General features: G+C 33.5%; 3 protein-coding genes across 6 annotated transcripts in view; 1 reads left to right on the forward strand and 2 right to left on the reverse strand.

Moving 5' to 3' along the window:
- Positions 1–16,105, reverse strand: part of LOC115241759 — a 73,667-nt gene extending 57,562 nt beyond the window's left edge. For both annotated transcript variants that reach the window (XM_029817685.1, XM_029817684.1), the window contains exon 1: positions 15,639–16,105. The gene's annotated coding sequence lies outside the window, so the exon portion shown is untranslated. The remainder of the gene's footprint in view (positions 1–15,638) is intronic.
- LOC115241760 lies at positions 5,484–8,619 on the forward strand. Its single transcript, XM_029817689.1, has 3 exons — positions 5,484–6,857; positions 6,941–7,134; positions 7,226–8,619. The coding sequence occupies exons 1-3, from the start codon at positions 6,146–6,148 to the stop codon at positions 7,268–7,270; spliced, it is 951 nt and encodes a 316-aa protein (XP_029673549.1). The 5' UTR covers positions 5,484–6,145; the 3' UTR covers positions 7,271–8,619.
- Positions 16,106–18,375: 2,270 nt separating the features above from the next.
- On the reverse strand, positions 18,376–22,627 carry LOC115241778 (UBX domain-containing protein 6). Of its 3 annotated transcripts, none has more exons than XM_029817715.1 (7): positions 22,048–22,627; positions 21,762–21,941; positions 21,500–21,646; positions 20,980–21,385; positions 20,561–20,856; positions 20,348–20,478; positions 18,376–20,275 (listed from the first exon to the last, which is right to left on the reverse strand). In XM_029817715.1, exons 2-7 carry the CDS (start codon positions 21,836–21,838, stop codon positions 20,091–20,093), a joined length of 1,242 nt encoding a protein of 413 aa, XP_029673575.1. In that variant the 5' UTR covers positions 21,839–21,941; positions 22,048–22,627; the 3' UTR covers positions 18,376–20,090. The 3 variants fall into 3 exon arrangements, with proteins under 3 accessions (XP_029673575.1, XP_029673576.1, XP_029673574.1); XM_029817716.1 differs by having other exon boundaries at positions 18,376–20,251; positions 22,048–22,625; XM_029817714.1 differs by having other exon boundaries at positions 18,376–20,478; positions 22,048–22,618.
- Between the last annotated feature and the right edge of the window lie 59 nt (positions 22,628–22,686).

The raw sequence follows: 22,686 nt of genomic DNA on the forward strand, positions 1-22,686 counted from the left end.
GCAATAGATTAATTATATTATTTAAATATCTGCATTAAAATAATATCATTTTCTTTGTAAATTAGTTAGAATAAATTATAAATTATAAATTAATTATAAATATAATTAGCTAATAATATAATTAATTAAAGATGTTTAACGCATAAAATGAAACATTTGATATCAAGATATCAAATATTTTTGCTTATGCATGACTGAAATAATTGTATAACAGAATAAAAACTGAATATAATATCCATCGCGTAACTAATAAAAAGTAATAATAAAAATAAAGATTTTTTTCCATGCACAAATTTTGTTTTGTGTAAATTTTGAACTATTATTGTAATCTTTACGATTCTAAACGATTCTTTGCAGGTTCCGAAGTGTGGAGAAATTTTCCGGATGACGAGGATCGTCTCTCCCTCTCGCTATATATGCGTGTTATGCGTACTAACGTAACGCACCTTCGTCGTCTCGTATGACAATGCACGAAAGCGTGCTTGTGGACGTGCAACGACGCTGTACCGATTTCTTTCGTATCCAAGACACGCAACTTTTTAGCTTTTTTTCACGGACATCGCCAGTGGTAACGGTACGCAATTTTTTTGATAAAAAATGAAGGGAAGACTATAGCTATGTGCGAGTAAACTTGGTAACTCTGGTGCTGAAAGACAAAGATGAAAAACGAGGAAAGAGGGAGCGGCGTTGCTATCGTGCGGTTATTTTCGTTGGCGTTTCGTTCGCGACGTGGTCCCGGCCAGGGGTGCTGAAGAAAAGAAGCCTCGTTGGAAGCGCCGCGACGTCCATCCCGTCGAAAGAAAAATACGCAAATTAGATTGCGCTGTCGATTCGACGAGTTTGACGCGTAGAACGCGTTGGCAGATATCATTCTGACTGTAAAAGTCTAGCGTATAAATAAAATAGCATAGTAAAAGCTGTTTGGTAAACGAACTGAAAACGAAGAATGAGAATTGGAATTTTGGATCCAAGAAAATTCTTATAGTAATTTTTATCGTAGTCACCGAGATGATGCAGTAGGATTTCGATATATAGAATGTGCATATATGTTGTTTAATTTTTCCTCCCTCTCCCATTTCTCACCCCTTTCACGCCAAAATAGATTTCTCAACGTCAGCGTATTATCGCGACGTATTGCAACGTTTTTGCGAGCGTAGCGCGATGAAACTTGTTCCCGCAGTAACGACCGCAGTCGACGCAAATAACAATACATGAACATTGCGGATGAAGAAAGTTGGCAGAATTTGCCGCGGCGAAAGAAAGCCTTGGCGATGTTCATCGTGACGGGAAAGAATGGGACGTTCTTCATTCGCAGGAATAAGTCGCTTTTCGATTGTGGTCCGTGGTTTATGCGGCGGATGCGAAATAATTAGAGAGTGAAAATAACTTTTGCAGTAATTGGACATTAATCTGATAATGCTGTATTGAATGAAGGATTTTGTTAGATTGCTTTCAACGATTATTGTAACTTGTAATTTTAAAGTATTTTATATATACAAGAACGTGTATTTCTCTCTCTCTCTTCCAAAAATTATTTATAATAATTATAGAATGATTATTATAGAATAATAACACATGTATATACTGTGGAAAGAAATGGCTCAATAAGATTTTAAATTTACATCGTATGTTTTCTATTATACATAAATATCGATTTAACCGTTAGACGTTGCGCAGCACGGAAATATCCTTGTGTAATTTGGCTACTTTTCGTTTCAACCGAGCTTTCGCAGTTACGTTTACGCCGCGAATAAAACCCGCATGTATTTTTGTCGGTAAACGCCTACAAATTAATTATGAATCGCATTGTACTTCACGACCGTGTGAAGAGAGTTAACGTGAGTTAGTTCCCGGTTTATCTGCGCGGCTTTCCTGTAAAACACCGATTATTATGGCTCTATATTTACGTTTGTGCGAACATGACGAAGTAGCACGGGAATATACCTTACAGCGAAAAACATCTTGAAAAGATGTGAAAATGATAGTAAAATAAATAAATGAGATTGAAACGATAAAAATGATGATAAAACGAATAATTTAAAAAGCAATTTAACGACGACTTCGCGATTGTTTCATAACATGATATTCACGACCGTGGAAACACAAAAAATCGAAGATAAAAGGCAAAGAAAAATTATCATTGTACTAATTGACAGATGGTAAAATGATCGATAGAAAAATATCACGAAAATATCCTGAAAAGAACATAAATATTGTAGCTCAAAAAGCTAAAAAAGTTGGGCTTAGAAATTGGAAAAAACGCTCTTCATATAAAAATGTGATTGACATACTAATCTCACATTTCATCTGACAGGTCATTTTTCACCGCCAAGACTTAAGGATTTTCTATGATCTTTGCGGTATCGAAATTTTCTATGCCAATAACGCGCAAAGTAATCGATAAACTGCAAACTATGACGCATCTATCAAGCCTCGAATTTAGAAGCTTGAGCTGCCGAAAAGAATCAAGTCAATTTTTTAATGTGTAAAGAAATAATTTACATAAATGTCATAATTTGTGATTGTACTATGTTATTTCAGCTACGCATGATTTTATATGTTTTTATGCAGTTGATTTTTGCGCGCAATTAAAAATTCTTTGAAAGTAAAAACCTTCGAAACCGATCCAATCACAGTCCAACACGGCAAATTTGATCTTTCATATGAGCAAAAAGACTTGAGCCACTCCGCCCTCTTTCTTCGTGCTTTCAAACGATTTCAAAAGAGCCGATTATTGTAATTTACTTAGGGTGCTCGCACAGGTGCGCGTTTTTGTTAATACGTTTTCAAAAATTGCCCGTAATCCGCAGCCGAATTTCTCAGAAGGCTACTTTTGTATTCGATGTGCAATTGCCGATTGAAACATGCAATCGTTAATACATTAAATCGCACGCACGACCACGTGATACAAATATTTAAAAAAAATTATCGTAAATCTTTACATACGAAAATATTTTCTCTACATCTTTTGATGATTCAAAAAGTAAAACAGACAAAAAATCAAATATATTTTATAGATATATTTTTATCAAGAAATTCTAAGATTTTTCTTTTAAAGAATCTTATAAACAGGCCAAAAATTATTGTTTAAAAATGTTATGTGAAAAAGTGTTTTGTCAATTATTTTAAGGAATATATTATTAGTACAATATTTTTGAAGAATTTTTAAGATATATTATATTATACCAACCATTTTTTGCGCTGCAATCAAAGCGCCAGCCTCACACATAAATCCGCACATTTTTTCAACGATGCACCTGCGTGCAAAGTATCGAATGTAACTGAGCTGTGCATCGCGCTTGCGGTCTGCTCTGTCGGAAAAACTTGTCTGACTGGTCATGCATAAAATACATCGAGTCTATTGACACGAGGACCAACAGGAACAAAGCACTTGAAGGTGCGCGATATTGCGGTGAAAAACGTACGCGCTTTTAATAAATTATCCTTTTATGACATCACCGCAACGCGGAATTTACATAACGCGAGTTATCTTCTTATACCTCCGTTCTAATAAAAACATCTTCAGTTTCATAAATAACACCGTAAACAAATATCTAAATATATGCAAAATTTGTTTATATACTAGCTATATACGAGCAAATATTCATTCATAAAACCACAGCGTAATGCGATGATTTAATTCGCGTGGTATGCTAATTCATAAATAATACAAATGTAGGAAAGAATGCATAATAGTATACAGTGCGACAGAAAAATCATGACTGATTATATGATAAACATAGAAAGGAAACATTGTCATGACATAGTTGGCTTCGACTAATAGTCGACCACACAACTTCGTGCAAAACAGGTCGACAGAACTTAACAGGTGTGACAGAAGGTGCGCCACGTGTCTAATATCTAATATCTAACCAATCTTAATATGAACTTTCGCACAAATTGGCAAGTGGATAGCACATTAACCCAAATACACATTTCCTCTATGCGTACATACATTTACGATCTGAATATACTTGAATACACGCTTGAATATAATTTGTTTTAGTTCGTCATCACTTCATTGAAATAGACTTTCGCTCAGAGACTTGAAAAGAGAAGATTTATTGAAATACGCAATATGGTGTATATTTCCAATTACCGTTCTTAAACCATGTAGTGAGCGACAAAGCTTTATGGAAGATATGATTGGAAAACCGATCGCACCAATTAAATACCCATTTCATAAACATATTTCAATATAAAACTGTGTGAGAGAGATTTAAAATCAATAAAAAATATTTAAAACTCTGTAATAAAAAAAAAAAAACAATATTATTACGAATAAATAAAAAGAAACCACAAACTCAAAAATAAGAACAATTAAATCATAATAAAAAATAATCAATATCGAATATTAATTTATTTTTTAAACAGTTGTAATAGTGAAGTAGCATGATATAATGTCTTTTATTAGATTCCTTCATAACATTTGAACATACGATTACTTTACACCTTCGAGGCCATCATTGGAATGTTGTTATTCCGCAGCGATAATACAGCTCGCTGATTATTGTGGAGCTCGAAGCCTCCCCAGGATCGTTCGAGGTACGTCGTAATGATGCTCAGGCGGCGAACCAGTTGTGGCCTCGGGGCCCTTCGGCCCTGCCACCGCACTTATTTGGCCCCAAGATCACCCTCTATCACTAACCCGATCCCGAAGCAGACGAAAACAAGAAAAAAAGAGCACGGGGAACCCGCAAAAATTAACCACGCGCTCTCTCGCACCTGGTCCAAAGATGAAAACACGTAGTCAAACTGGTTCAGAACTCCTTGCCGCAAGGAGAAGAGGCTCTGACCAGCTGCAAAGTTTTATAAATGCTTCTAGTTATCATCTACATCTTAACAAAGAAGAAGTCTATAAATAATAGTATAATATAACGCGTCGCAGATATAATGCGATAAATATTAGCCGTGTCGATCCGGCCCCGCCCGAGCAATTTTTAATTTGTTTCATTCTCTCGATAAAAATGAATGGCACACCCAACTTCTCGATAACGTGTCGATTGCGAGCGCACAATGCGCCAGATAGTCGCGCTCAATTTTGCAGGAAGATACAAAATCCCGATGTGCCAAAAGGGTTGGATTTATAAATCCAACGATAAATCTATCAGCGGCAAAATCTGACCGATATCGCGCTTATGGCCGCTTGCCAGAGGCGTCCTGTAAATCTTATTGTATTATACAGTCGCGTGCAGAAGTCTCTCTCTTTCTTTTTTTCCTTATTTTGCTCATCTCTTCTCTCGTTCGAATGAACGAGTCGTAAGAAGCACGATTTATTTAAGCACCGTCATTTTTTTATTTGCTACTTGGTCGTTATTTGCAGCCAGAAAGCGAAGCCCTTCGAGCGGAGTCGTCAAGGACGCTTCCTCCTCGTAAATAAGGAAGTCCGTAGCTTCTCCGCGCAAGATGTTGGACATGCTTTTATATTTACTTTCATATTTTATTATTCAAATGGCTGAACCACGCAGCAATATATTATTAATGTATAGAAATTAAACAATGTTGTATTTATTCGCATGGAATTGAGTAAATTTCAATATATTCTCGTTTATATAATCAATGAAATCCGACTCGTATTTATAATTTTGGCAAAGCGTTACAAAGAGAGTTCTTATAAATATTATATACGTTTGTCAAAATAATAGATTTATTCTATAGTTACAAACTATTTGATATATAAGCACTGTTAAGATAAAGCGCGATTTACACTTCGTTAAAGAGCCACTCTATTAAATGAAATGGTTGCGTGTCAGCAAATTGTATAATATCGTTACTCGCTCGGCAGTGTCCACGTATGATGTAGGACGTCACACTCCCATAAGGTAAATATGTAGGTGGTAGTCCTACAAAGTACCATCATATGCGTCAGTCAGTAATATGCGTGTAGATCGTTGAAGCAGCATGTGCTACCAATTTGTCGGTTATTTCTTTCATTGCTTCTTTCAGCAATATAAATCGTAAAAAGCAATACAGGCGCTAAAAAGCTCGAGAAAAGTGTATAAATTTCTTAAAAGCAAGTTCGTGCATGCAGAATTTTTCGCAGTGCACGGTTGATTAATAAAAGATTTGAATTCGTAGATTATAACAAGCGATAAGTCTAAGTGTGATAAGAAGCCAAGTGATAAATCTACGCAAACATTACATCATGTTTAACAAACATGATATAAATGAAATTCACACATACCTAAAGAATCTGTCTCCGCGTATTCAAAAGGATTTTATTGCAACGACAAATCCTACCAAAATGAACATCATTATACCAATCATACCCGAGCCCGTACGCAATATCATGGATTTTACGCTGCTGGTGGCAGGTACTAGCCTAAATGCTTTGCTGGGTCTCATTATCGCATCAAATTCTTCCATGTACACCTCCGCCAATTGCTATATAATGAGCCTGGTGTTATCAAATTTGACAATCCTACTCGAACCGCTTCAGCAAATATTTCGCTGGATTTTCGATATAGATCTGGTGATGAATCTCGACTACATATTTTTGGTGAGCTTTGGCACGTCCATCCTAACGATAATTATATTAAATATCGAAGCGTACGTTGTCGTTTGCCACAAAAATTGGCCCTTTCGCAAATCGCTCGTGAAAATTTCAACGGCTATAAAAGGCACCTTATTTATATGGATAATGTGTATTATGGTGACAGCTATGGAACTAAATCTCTACGATCATTATGAGGAAGAAATTGTATACGACATCTACGTGTCATCCACCGTTATGTTTCTAATATTCCCTTGTTTTATTTTTATTATACTTGACTTCTTCATTTTGTACGACTTAATAATATCGAAATTAATAATCGGAACATGGCCAAGCAAAGATATCGAATGTTTCGTTTTTCTAGGTGAGTGGAAATTTCATTTTAATATTAATGCAAATAATATTATTTAAGTATCCATAGATTTCGAAATAACATCTACGTTTCAGTTGGTATTACTATCGGATTTTTTCTAACTATGATACCATATCGAGTCGTGAGAGCTATTGCTCTTTTAATATCGGCAACGTCTTGCTGTAGCGATACGACGATAGAGATAGTGTATACGATGGTTAAAATATATCCGATGATCCTGCCAATAATATGTTTCGTAGTATCTAAAGAATATCGTCAAGCGATTGAAGTAATGTAACATATTACTAAAAAGTGAAATTGGACATTTATAAATCGCTACTGTTCTCTGCCAACTAAATTTAGTATTTTTTTTATTGCAGACAATGCTACGTTGTCAACGGCATGAAACTTCCATCATAATATAAAGAAGAGACAAAGAAATATTACAGATATTCCGATAGATAAAGATACATCAAAGCACACCTCCATTTGGACATCATCTAATCTGTTTTATTACACTCTTGCAAAGATTTCTTACTTTTATCGTGCTTTTGAATAATTTACTATTCCTGAGAAGAACTTAGAATTCACGTGTGCAATAAGTAAGCACATCCGCTCTCATGAAGGAAGAAAGAAGCGACGCGCATGCAGAGTCTGCACACAAATTTTCGAATTCACTGAGCTCTCTGTATGCAAATTAGTTCCCTTTGAAGTCTCTCTTCCAAGAGCAAAAGTCGAAAACCAGCATTGTACTTACGGCTTCACTTATCTATATACTTATATAGATAAGAAGATATATATTTCGTTTTGTGTAAATTATAACACATATTGTTTAAGTTATATTTTTGCTTTCTAATTATTTATATGTACAATACTATTATATTTTTGTAATATTATTGAGTAAAATATGTATCATACAATAAAATATGCATCAAATACATGATAAATAAATTTTTTTAGGAAAAATTTAAGCCATCAATATATTTGAACATCTCTTTTATATCACGTATTCAACGCGTGCTTCATTGAATTAAAATTCAAAACATTACGGTAAAAACATTTCCTTAAATTCATTCAGCTGTAACACAACATTTCCTTCCTAACAAGAAGCATTTATCAAATCAGGGATAAAACCTCGAAGTGTTTATAGCTATCAAGTAGTCTGTTTGGCTTCTCGCGATTAGGAATTCCTCTCACGACATCGTTTCGTATTCCCTCCTTCACTGCAGCATCCAAACGAGATTTGCCGATATTTGTAAAGATCGGGCTGTGTATTAAAAAAATAATATCAGATTGCTGGTGAAAGTCCATTCATGTTTAAATGATTATAGTGTTTTACGTGTTAATTACTTTTTCAATCAACGTCTCAAAGAAACAATTTAGTTCTATATAACTGTATCTTTTAATCTCACGATATTATCCTGAGAAACCATAGAGACTGAGCAGTTAATCAAACATTCTTAAGTTATTCAACTTTCCATAAAATGTAAATATTAATAATGCTGAATTCTTAGAAACAAAATAACTTTTTACAATAATTTTTTTTTATAAATATTTACAAAAACTAAAAGCAATATATGGTTCTTCTCTCCTTATCTAGATAATCTGTGTAAAATATATTGCTAATACGAGATATATATTCTACATATCGTTGCTGCAGAGAAAAGAAAGATCACGAAGAACCAGGAAATCGGTGACCCAGAACGACTAAACAGAAACTTCCGGTTCGATGAATGAGCTCTATCCTTTCCAAAAATGTACACTTCTCAAACAGCTAGGTTTCCTAAAGTTTAAATTTCAATTTCACACTATAATTAAAAATAGATATTTCATGATATTTTATGTGTGTATAGTGTACAATAAATTAATAAGTGTAGAATAAATTATAAAAAAAACATAATAAACATTAAATTGATTATATTACTGCTTAAAATTACAGAAGAGAAAAATAAGACAAAAAATATATACGCTTTGCAATAAATAATTATACTTTCAATATAAATTTTATAAAAGTATTATTAATATTTTGTAAGATATCTCTCTCTCTCTTTCACACTATGTAACTATAATTTTAAAAAATAGATTTTAGCATAAAAAATTCAAATATACTTAGAAAGTCATAAAAAAAATACCATAAAAATTTCAAATCACCCAGTATCATTCTTGTAATTTTTAATTGAATAGTGCTGTTTACAAATGCTACATTATTCGGTTAATGTATTACAAGTATGAGTGAAACAAATAACAAATCTTGCCATACATGCCAGCATCTAACTTTCTCCATTGTTTATGCCACGCGATAAGATTTTATCTATATCAATTCTTTTTTTAAATCGCGCATATATCTAATTTATTTTTAAAAGCACATGATATCGGAAATCTTGTTTTTTGTGTAAAAGGGTTATTTTAAAGAACTTAAATTATGAACGACAAGCTCGTCCTTGCAGTCCAAATGTCACGACACTGTTACGAACGAGTTGCTCGCGACGATGCCACAGCCTATGACCGTGATTGGCGCTCTATAAATATATACGAGCGATTTAAAAATGCAGTGACAATAATAGCCGCCGCTGTCTCGTAACCATATTAAAATACATTTTTAGCACCTCGTTCCGTTGTTTCAGATCATGGAGAAATGTGAGAATTACAAAATATACGAAACTTATCGAAGCGTGTCTCAACGAGCAGCGAAAATCAAATCGGGATCGCTCAGACCGGCGTTGTGCAGGTGCATATATGCATATTCATAAATACACCGTAAGAGGCATGATAGGAGGGGGATATAGGAAGAGCGATAGACATCGTATTGTTTGCGATAGCCAATGGAACGGATTCACCCGACACGACGTGTGAATGAAACGATCGAGTAACGTGGATAGAAACTCCATTCACGCTCGTCGCCGAAAAAAGCAGCGCGACTGTATCGATTGCGATCAACATCGAGTTTGACGAGGGCCCGCGAACACCCGGAGCTTTGTTCGACTTGCATCCCCTCGCACTCGAAATGTGTGTACGTGGTCTTAATTATTAAACGTCCGGCGCAAGACGACCTAGCGTGTGCTTCTTTACGCTGCGCTTGGCTTAGCTTGAAAAGCAGAAATGCGACAACGCAATAAAAAAAGTTTATTTAAGATAATTCTGATAATAAACTTAAAAATTTTAGAAAACGCTTTTTTTATTCGCGACGACGATTGTTTTGTGCTATGGTCAAAGAATCGCGATCGCTATAAAATGAAAAGAATACGGCAGTACTGAATACTTTACCAAACACGTCATGTGTGCAATTTATGAAACATCTTTACATCTTTCCTCAACATAAATCAACGCGACCTTTATTTTCACGTTAGCTAATCCAAACACCGATAAACCCCTGCGCTTGTACAAGGCGGAAAATGTTTTATCAAGTGCGGGTGTGTCTGAAAAGGCTCGAGAAATTTCTATTCGGACGCGTAGCCGCTCCAGATAATGAGTTTGGAAATACGGCGCCAATCTTATACAAAACTTCCGTCTCGTCCTACATGTTAACGGATTGCAGACCGTGCGTTGTATACTCTATTCTAATAAAATCAAACAGCTGTTACTAAGAATAATTAATATAAAACTTTTATATACATATAAGAGATGATTTTACATTTTAGCTGAAATTTATTTGTATTTATAAACAAGACTCTTATTTAGCGGAATAAAATAAATGACAAACAAAATAAAAAGATATCGAAAAGCGATAAATATAAGTTTCATAATTGTTGAAAATGTTGAGATAATGTTCTTTCTATCTCTCCCTCTCTCTTTGTCTCTCTTTCTCTCTCTTTAACCATCGTCCAAGTCAAAATTATAAATAACCGTTACAGATTACAAAATCATCTTCGTTGGATAAAATCTCAAGAAGTTTTAATGAAATCATAACCGAAAAATCCTGCCCGAAGTTATGTTCTCAACATCTTCCTGTTTTTCGTACTTACGTGCAGTCGCAGACAGGATCAGGACTTTATACATCAACATTTTTGATAAAAATAATTAGACTAAAGTCTTTACAGAAATGGCAAACAATATTAATAAGAGTTATTTTATCGGAATAAAAAATCTATAATCATACATAAAAGTATGATAAAAAGTATGATAAAATAAGGAAAATTTTCTAATTCACAAAACTAGTAAATGAGAAATTATTAAAAATAAGATATAAATTATACAAATTATCACATGACTTTATCGCAAGTAATTGAATTTTTATGATCATCATAACTCGAAATTAACTGAATGAAACTGGCTGACCCTGTTTTATACTGCTGTTGATTTCGTCACAAGATACATCGCTTTCACAATTAAATTCTTATTATATACTCTTGCGGTATATCCACATTCCGAATTTTCTACAATATCGTTTATATCAATCAAACAATCATGAATTACTTATGAATTTTCGTTTGATACATCGATCGATTTTCGTCATTGACATTTTGCATACCGATCATACGGCGCAGATGATTAAAAATCAATGCCTCAGGCACAACTTTTTTTCCATTCTCTCGTATGATTTCGCGGCGCATCGATAAAGATTAAAGCATGATTGAATGCCATATAAAATATGCGCATTGCACCATGATAATATTTACTCATCCATATTCATGCAACCTGCAAAACGGTATTATAAGTCATGAAATTAAAACGATAAGATCTATATATTCATTGCGAATTATTGAATTTATTTTATATTTAATTGAATTTATTTATAAAATTTATATATGTCTTTCAGATTTCATATTTTTTTAATTTATTATTATATATATAATATTAATTTTGTTATTATTTCCATTGTTTGATTCTGAAATCATAAATCTATGTCACACACATTACCTACCATTGAATTAAATCGCGGAATACCTGCATTATGTTCAATGCAGCGCGTTGTCTTTCAGATTTCAGATTTTTTTAAATTTATTATTATATATATAATATTAATTTTGTTATTATTTCCATTGTTTGATTCTGAAATCATAAATCTATGTCACACACATTACCTACCATTGAATTAAATCGCGGAATACCTGCATTATGTTCAATGCAGCGCGTCTTGCGACGAAACAACAGAATCGAGAAACGATTTATGCATTCAGTGGGAACTTGTATGAAGAAATGAATGGATCTTTCGTCGCTGGGACGACTAAGAAGTTGATGTATGTCTCCGCCGTGCGTTAAAACGCAAGGGAAATATTCCGCTGTAATGCGATAAATGAGACAGGGGCTTTGTCAGTGAAGAATCTTCTAAATTGTTTCTGGCTATGTAAACGTGAAATAAAATAACTATGCAACAAAAGAGATCTTATAAAACTTCAACAATTGTAACTGCTGAATTGTACTTCAATATTAAGTACATATAACTGCAAGAAATGAAAATGTGGGTCACAAAGAGAGACGTTTCTTTCAATTTAAATAATTTTGCTTGTACTTCAGTCTAGTTAAAATAACGCCGTTTTTGAAGAATTATGTTGAAATCAACGAGCGTTAACGAAGAACTAAATCTTTAACGTCGTCTCGTAAAAGACAGTAGCCTTCTGGGCGTCACTCTCGCGTCTAAAGCTCAACGATCAATGCACTCTCGTGACACCCTGTATATACCCATAGCCTAAGGCAATGCGTGGGTGGGCGTTTCGCGACGAGGCAACACATACAGAACCGAGGAACGCCAGCGTCTCTATGCAAACGCAGAGTGTGCACAGAATGGAGCGCCCTGTACAAATTCTTTACTTTAAAAAAAATATTCAGCATGAGTCAGACCGCAGAGAACGGAAAGGATGCTGCGTGAATATTTCGACACACGACTATTTATACATGTAGTTAGAGTTATAGTCATATGTAGGTCTGATTCAAAATTGCACTTGAACATTACTATCAAATAAATTTTAATAAATTTTTAATAGGATTTAGGACACACTCTTGATTAAAACCAGGTAATTCTTATAATACAGGTAACTTTTATAATACTTTTATAATATTTATATCTCTTAATGTATTTAGTAAGTACATTAAAAAAAACTATATTTTTTTAGTATCATAAAAATAGAGTAGATGTCAAAGCTTAATTATTAATTTAAAGAATACAAAAAACATCAAATAATTTAAATTATCATGCTCTTTGATTATCAATTCCCGACTTCTTATAATTATCATTATAATTATCTTATAATTATAATTATCAATAACTCAACATCCGTAATCGCTTGCTTTGTAGAATAATTTAAGACTGAACCAAGCTTATCGACATCTAACGGTAAATATTGTATCACGATAAGAGCGATAAAGGCGCCACACACACTCGTTTGATTTAATTAGATTTTAATGAAGACGATATTTGGTATCGCCTTTGCAACAAAACAACTCTTCTTTATTATTCTCTATTCTAAAACGCATCAATATTGTGACATTCTCATAAAAATTCTATTCAATACAATCTAGTATTCAGAAATAAATAAAAAAATAAGCGAGAAACAAAGAAAATGATAAATGGCAGCGATCGTATTAATATCGAATAACTGCGGAGACATTAAAGAGAAAAAGTCACTTCCAACAAAATAGTTATATAATTTTTTCGTCAATACGTTATGATTCAAAAAAATATTATAATAATATTACATAAAATAAAATGTTATAATAAATGCAAAAGATAATATTTAAATTATATCATTCTAAAATCTGAAATGCATTTTCGTAATTCAATATCCTAAATTCTCCCAAGAAAATCTCAAGATAATTTATATTTACAAAAAAATACCACATCGACAGTTTCATGATAAGCAGTAAAACAGAGAAATAAAAATATGTTGTTTAAAATGGAATGTTATTTGCGATCAACATGATTCAATGTATGGTTATTAAAATTGTCCTTCTGCTTCGAAAGAATGTAAATGTAAATCTCTCAAGAACTTTCGCAATAATGGACTTTTGTGACGGTTCGTCAAACTTGCGATATATCGTTTGAAATCTTGCGATACATCGTGACAGTATGAGAAAAGTTAGAAGCAAATGTATATAGTTAAAAATATACCGAAGTAGATATTGCTTTTAGATAGCAAAGCGTCTTTTCAAACTTATTTATATCATAAATAAAAGATGTAAAAAAACGATGAAAAGTACAAAATTCAATCTATATCTTTCTGAAAATTGCTGTAGAAAAGTTGTAAATCGCATATATCGATATAACGTTCTGAAATATAACGTTAAGATAAAACGGAATTTATCGTATAATTGAACAGAATAGATGATTTGCATATGATTTGAGGAACTGTCATCATGTCTATGCAAAGCAAATTCCATTCATCGCATTTCGTATGCGAACGACGAATAAAAGTACACGGTGGTACACGCTAAACGGCTCATTGTTTTCGAGAAGAAACAATGATGCGTAAGAAAATCGCTGACTAAATTTTCTCGATGACAATAATTTAAAAGATTGGAAAGAAGTTTGTATCGCAAAAACGATCGGTTCGCGCGACGTGCTCATCTATCATAAATACAACATCGTAAAAAAAAAGATATTATCCTTAATATTTATATTAAAGATTATACGTTAACACAAATGATTTTACATCACGATAGAATTTCAGAGATTTCAGATTCATTTAATATCTTAGAAAATAATCTACGCGCTTCTGTTTTAATATCGCTTGTTTTTCATTATATTTTTATATGCTAAATAATCTTGAAAGCTAATATGTGGCTGTTAATTATCCATCATTTATATTTAACAGTTGAACAAATAACTTATTTTTAGATATACTACAATTATACGCGTAGTTAGACTAAGCAATTACGGCATTAATTGCGCAGACCGCGGGCTAATAGAGTTCTTTCCGCGCAATAAACCGGTTATAATCGCATTACTATCTGACAGTAATCTTGAGGTTGAAAGATTGAAGTTTGAATTAGATATTTTCGATCGAAATGTATGATGTTCTAGATCGTGAAAAAAAGAATTTATATGTATATTAAAGTGTAAATAATATTATTTATAAATTAAGATATTATTTCTTAATTATTAATAAAATTAAATCCTTTTAAAATATCAAAACAGCCTTTTTTACAGATATTATTTCCAAAGATAAATTCTAATCCTTAAATTTGTCAAGCATACATTTTGTTATCAGATTCACACAAAGTATCAGTTTTATTCTTTGTTCGTGTAGCTATTCCGTATCGTATATTCAAGCAAGACATCGTATATGCAATAAATAAACGATGACAATTCACATCTTGCCGAAAATGCAAGATTAAATTGAATCAATCTTCCGTGCCGAACACGCAATGCAATTACGTGCGACATGCTTTCACCCCTGCAAGGATGTCATTGTCGCACTACGTAATCAAGGTCGCTTATCATCGTGATAGGATCATGCGATTTAAATTCTTGTCATTTTCGCGCGCAGATGGTCCTCGCTGTTTACGCGGTTACGTCCTTATTAGCGCCTCTTCTTACGCAAGTGTATAACGACGCAATCTTTTATTGCAAAATTACAGCCATTATACTTGTATAAACGAATAACTTTCGCGTATTTCTTGTGTGCGCTACATACTTAAATATAAATATTTGAATCGAAGAATAATATTTTTAATTATTACGTCCAAAATATAAATTTAAAAATTTACTCAATACATCAAAAAGTTTCTTCACAAAATATAAACAAGCGTACGTGCTTATCAATATATAATACGTTTCCTGAATTATTCTCGAAGTTATTCAAATATGCGAATTTCCTTGTACACTATATGTCAATTTGATGAAAACGACACGCTTACCTTTACTGAATTTTCATCCCGCAAATTCAAGGAAACGGCTCTCGTTATGGAGCTTCTACCTTGCATCGATAATCACCGTTGATAAAGCGGTTGATTGACAAGCAGACACGTCGTGGACAAGCTGGACAAACTGGCTGGACCACAATCGCGGTAGTACCGTTTCGCCGATAATTCAAACCACGACTAACTTGTGTCTTGCCGAATGATCGATAAAACGCGCGCGTCGATCGACGAACCGCGCGAATTCGCGCACAGATGGTAAGGAAATGTCGCGAATTTTACGAACGTTGATATCGACTCTCGCGTCAATCGTCACTGTCACTAAAAAGTAAACGACGCTTTCGCGCTTAAAAGTTTCGATATCGAACGCCGAACGTCATCGTTGATGGACCGCGATCGATTTTCGCGTCGATTTTAATCCATTAATCGCGACAATCTGGAAATCGAACTGATTCAATCCCTAACCGTACGATCAGCCGCGGCAGTCGGCGCGCACTGATGCGGCCGCGGAGAGAGCCACGCGACTCGGCGCGAAAGCGAGGCCGCGCAAGATGGCCGCCGGCGGGCGCGCGCTCGCATTGGTCACATGTCAGATATACATATATATATACACGCATACATTTTTAAACTTTTTACGAGCGTGAAATAAATAGGTAAAATTAAAATGTTATTGTTACGCTATTATCAATATTAATACATTGCGAATCAAAGATGTGAATCGACGTCTTGAATTTTTAAAGCATTGACAACCGGAAACGACGATTCACGTTATTCGAACGTTTTTACGCAGCATTGTTTTCAAATTAAAAATGTGTACGACGTGTGCAGCAGAAGAGATTCTTAACAAAATATTATATACCTTGCTCTTCTAGAAGGAATATTTTGAATAAAATATTCCAACTAGTAATAAACTTAATTACAATTTTTTTAAATTAATGCGTGCACAATTTATGATAGGCTTTAAAAATGTAAGACTAGGACTTTGCAATTAATACGATCTGCAATGTGTTAATATAGTGAGAGAGAGTTGAATTATAAATATATCTTAAGAAAATATGCATCATTATCTTTTTCAAACATGCAAGGGGATTTTCACGTGCATGCTCTTTCATTAATAATTATTCATGACTAACATCATTTTTGATCGACAAATCTACTTTCCCGATGAATGAAAATCATCTCCACAACGGATTGAAAATCCCGCGCGTTTAATCACAGAAGCGATTAATAATCCTCACGGATTGGAGGCATCTCCAGGACGTTCGACCCTGCAAGGAATGCGAGTGTAAATTTCCGGTAGACGAGTTTCTAAACGGGATGGGCGTATACTCGTTCGAATTCACTTTATCTTTCTCTCTATCGCTCTTTATCTCGCGTCCTTTTACTATTGCTCTCGCAATCGCCTCAGGCATCATTCGCTTCCGATATGCAGCTTCTGCTTTTTTATTTCATTATTCGATTGTAATTACGCGGCGACGCCTTATGCGAGATTATCCTCTCTCATTTTCTTTCGCGTGCGTAAGCTAAATATCACCTTCGTTGGACTTCGTTTCGCACATTTCGATATCATCGTTTGTATAATCACAGTGTCGGAAACATTCCGTTATACGGAGTATCTCTGAAAAAATCTTTCGAATCTTTAGTTTTGATTGATTCAAACTTAAAATTAGGACGCATTGTATTCAATTTATTTTTCTATTATTCATAATTTTGCATTGATATTATAAATTTAGATTAGCAAAAACTAACTTTAAAAATATAAATGAATAATATAATTATTGTGCAATTAAAGTTTTTTTCTGTTTTTACGGGAGAGCGCAGAACATTTATTTTTCTTAATTTTAAGATTTCTTGACAGAAATTCCACGCCCGCGATATCACTCTTCCTTAATCGAGAAAAACTTGCTCGACACGATCATTACCATCTGTTTCTGCAACAGGTGTGCCAAGATCGTTAAGTGGGTTGCAAAAGGGCGACGATTCGCGGTATGCGAGATTATATGAACAAGTGCACGCTCGTGCACACGAGAGCATTTATATAAACGCATCCCCCGCGGCCATGTACACATTCTAAATACGTGGCTATTACATCGCACAGTCGAACGGATGCTGAAAATCATAAACATATTACGTTCTGTCATTACGGATCGTGCTAAATCGTGTCCGCAAACGGACAGAAAAATTACGTCATATCCCTATATCTCTCCTATACAAGAATGCGATGAGATACAATTACGCTACAATATCTTTATAATCCTATTCATTATCAATCAAATTGTTGAACAATTAACTGACAAGAATATTATTTATACGGATAGGAATGATCGATAATATTTGAGGTAATATTTGAAATATGTCAACATATATATATAAAAGAAAGAAAATATATATTTACATCCTTCCCCACCTCTGTTTTGTAATAATTATTATAAAAATTAAGAAACCACACATATAAACATGAAATATGAATTGTTAAGAAAATGTAAAATCTTGAAATAGCATTTTTTTCGTGTTAAGTTCTCGTACGATAATAATATTCTAGTATATTTACATGTTGTAATAAATTCGTCGTATTCTCGAAATTGACAGCCATCCACACCTTTGAGATGAAAACAGATCGGAGAACCATCGATACATCCAACCGCAACGCGTGATGCCGATCGGCACGAGAAATTGACCACAAGGCTGCGGTAAATCGGAAGACAATGCAAAACATCGACAAAAAAGTCTATTGTTGCATACAGAAGTTCCTGCGGAAATTTATTTCGTATAAAAAGAAATATAATACAATGCAAAACGAGCCAATAGTTGTAGCATGAATTAAATACCTAAATGACAATGATGATTAAGTCTTGAATAATAAAAATATGACATAACAAATTAGTAAATCCAATAGTAACGATATTCAGTTTACGGGTATCGGTTTCATAAGTAATCTGTAATAAATTTTGCTGACAATGCATCAGGAAATCTAAAGCATAAAGATACAAAAGAATATACATTGCCTGGATTCTGGCAAAGAGAAGAAATCTGATTGCAATACAATCATATATTACATATTTTCGATATTGCAAAATTTCTCGATTTCCACGTATCATGTATGCACGTGAAAGGCAAAAATTCCTTGTGCAGAATCGCACGCGCCTAAATGCAATGTTAAGCCCCATTCTGGCACGCAACAGGAAATGCGAGCAGTCCGCGGTTCAAACAATATGCTTGAAAAAGCGTAAATATAACAATAGGCGCGAGAGACAGCCGGTACGTATTGCGTTTTACGCGTTGCACGCATTTGGGAGTGTCAGTCGATTATTGTATGCGACATGCGGGTCAACCCGTGAAATCGCGTGCGAATCGACTGACTGGAGCGCTAAACTTGCGTACGTTTCATTAGCCTCGTACGTTTTATATACATTCTCAGTTTCAAATATTTTCTCTAGCAAGATAAATGCATTATTCATTACAGACTTGCTTGCCGCACATAAAAAGATACGAGTTTTTTCTCTATGAATCGTAGATCGAAGCGACATACATATATACGTATATTCATATACTCTGTTTTTGTACGCGGCATTACTGTCATGGTACCGTTACAAGAAAGAGAGAGATTATCATTCCATACACCTAAATACTATTGAGGGCGGTAGAGGAGATGTCCAAACTGGTTTTAAGTAATTGCCGAGGGACACAAAACTGTCTGTGGTTTAGCATGGCTGTACGAACAACCGGTTTCCCCGAAAACAGAACATTTTAATATTGTACATTTAAAAGCGCATAGCATGCTAAAATGTCGATAGACTATCAACGTGGTGTAAAATACAAAGAGATATAACAAATATAAAATTTGAACATAAAATGCGATATTTGATACACACATGCATAATCATATTTGTTCCAAATAAGAATCAATACATACTCATCATTTGTACTTTTTGTTCTCTGATTAAATAAATAACACGGCAGACCTATTTCAAGTAAGAAAGAACATATTGCAAGAAAATGTATAGAATTAAATGTTATTAATACTTATTTGCAAATATTGTTTTTTTAATAACATTTTAAAACATACATTATATATACTAAAATTGTATAATAAAATAAAATGGTTTTTTACATTTTATTTATATGTAATAAATAATTTAATAGATAAATTTAGATAATGTAATATAAGATAATATAAATTTATTTGCATTGAAGACCTAATCAATATACTTCGATCAATTTTCACATACATTACATGGGGTTTTAATATAAATAATAATACATGTTAAATTAGTAAACTGCGCAATATAAGAAAAATCTTTAAAAAACTGGGATAGTCACAAAACTATGTGTGACTATGATATAATCATATTTCTCCATTACTTGTCAAAGTGCTACAAGTGATAAGAAAATTTGTGTTAAAAAAATGCGTTTTTAATTGATTGTTATCTGTACCAGAATATAGTATTATCTTCAAACAGCTTGTATATAAGAAAGTACATCTTCTCTCAAATATCCCTTAGGTATATTTTCCTTATCAGTAGTATTCCATGAGAATTCCAATATAGCTGTGGGAATTAACCGTAATTCTAAAAGTGTCTTATCATAACACTCTTCTATTAGTTTAATCCCATCTGGTGTCACCAAAGAAAAGAACACTTTATCATCGATTAGATTTTCATCAACAAATTCCATTACATTTTGGAATTTCTCATGTACCGAAAAAGTACCTTGTAATATTATTCCATCTGGAAATTTAATACGAAGTATGGCAAACTTATATCTTCTAAGTATACGCTGCTCATCCTTCTCTCTCATAGCCTTTGTTCTTAGCATTTGATTTCTTTCTACAGCTTCCGATCTGATAATAATTCATTTAATTACATGTTACATCAATGTTTTTCTCATTTTGTTATATCAAGGATAATTATATGTATACTTACCGCAATTGTTGCTCTCTTTTTATTTCTTCTGGAGTTATAGTGAAAAAACTAGGTGGCAATTCATTTTTCATGCGAGCTTGGCTAGGCATTAATACTTGCAGATTCCTATCCAATTCAAGAGGAATAGGTTCTGCAGATTTCAATGCTTCATCCAAGATTATAAGATTTTCAATATTACAATTAATAGGACTCCATACCAAGAAATCTTCTTCGTTCTCATTATGTAATAACTTCTTTTGCTCAAAACCAGCTGCTTTTAAAAAGTCTAGTGCTCCTTCAATAGGTAAAACTTTTTCCTGTAAAAATATGCATTTATGTATATATATACATAGATATACATTTTGTGTGTGTGTATGTGTATGTAAAAGCTATTTTATAATTTATTAAAACTATATATCAAACTACTATAAATATATTACTTGGAATATTCTATTACACATCCTGATTTTCCAGTACTTCTCAACATCGGGATTGTTAATGATATTGTCTAAATATTTGCCAAGTGTTTCTACACAGCTTTCAATCTTTTCTTTTCCAGTATTGCAATTTTGGATAATTAAACATGCTGTTAATCCTGCCTCTTCTCCCTTTACTTGCTCATACAAAAATTCTCTAATTTTCTTTTTCCATTCGTCTCGAAGCAATATTTCATCAGATAAATATGGACAACGAAAGAATACATCAGTAACTGCAAAAATGGAAGGATCTTCAACTCTATCTTTTTCATCTTTCAATGATGTATTTTCTGTCTGTTGTAAATTTTGCTGTGCTTTTCTTTCTAATTCCAATTCACGTTTAACACGTGCTTGAATGGCAGCGTATGATCTGTAAATAGTCATAAAATTTATCTTTAATAAAGCAAAAATTTCATTAAACTTATTAATATTATATAAAGATACTAGAAATAACAAATAAAAAAATAATTTTAATATTACATACGTGTTAAATCTTGGTTTATCACTTTTCTTTGCTTCTAATCTTGCTAAGGCAGCTTGGCCTGCAGTTTTGGCTTCTTCTGTAGGTTCCGCTCTCTTAATTGGTTCTTTAGACTTTGTTGGGATACAAGTACTGGTAGAATCTGTCAATCTATATACAAAAAAAGTCATAATGTATAATTAGATATTATTATACTTATTAAAATTTTTGTTAAGTGTGTTATCACTAAACTTGCTTTAAAAATTTATATTATTATTGTAATTACTTGTATCCTTTTCCTGCTTTCATAAACTTTGCGCTTGTCTTCTTCTTTTGGAAAAAAGACTTGATTTTATCAGCCATATTTATCAGATATCAAATTGTTGCTGTTATTTATATGAATAAAGTCTAATAATCAAATATCCAATATATTATTCAGTTGATGTATTACAATCTTTAGCTGCACCTAAAATAACATTTCATCATTAATTTAACCTGTTTAAATGATATTGCTTTTTGTGTTAATCTTTATACGCAGAAAAAAAGATAACATATTATTCAGACGACCGTACCTGTTTTCATAAATTGCTCCGTAATTCTAGCGCCGTAAATATGCCAAGCAACAAAGATCAATGCCACACTACTCAGGAGTGTCAACAGGAAGACTTTGAGTAGCTGAAGTTGAAAATCGTCGAACGCTAGCAACGCTATCAGTTCGTGAAAAAATTCGCGTAGCTTCGACGACGTCTCGTCATCAAAGATGACGATATCGTCGAAATTAAAGGTTAGTCCGAAAGTCGACGAGAGTAACGATAACAAGTTGTGCACGCATTTATTGATCGCCTCTGACAAATAATTCGTCCAAGGACACGAATCCTCATATGCGCTGCTCATCACATGAGGGAGAGATATCCAAATATCCCGATATACAAATTATCACTCACAACTCGAGATTATTGAGCGATTCTGTCACATCCACGGGATTTTATGAAAAATCAAGTTTATGGGACATTTATAACTATACACAAGTTTTCCCACAGTCATTACGCCGATCCATATACAGATGCGTTCACTTGACGCTGTCAGCGATGAAGCATTTCATTGACCAATCGGGGCAAAGATTTCTTTATTCTGATTGGTCAATCACGCTTTCATCACTTTAAACGTCAAGCAAATGCAGTGACAGTCGAGAATCTAAAAATTATAGCAAA

The sequence above is a fragment of the Formica exsecta genome, unplaced genomic scaffold (assembly GCF_003651465.1).
Source record: "Formica exsecta isolate Colony F162 unplaced genomic scaffold, ASM365146v1 scaffold51, whole genome shotgun sequence".
Lineage (NCBI taxonomy): Eukaryota > Metazoa > Arthropoda > Insecta > Hymenoptera > Formicidae > Formica > Formica exsecta.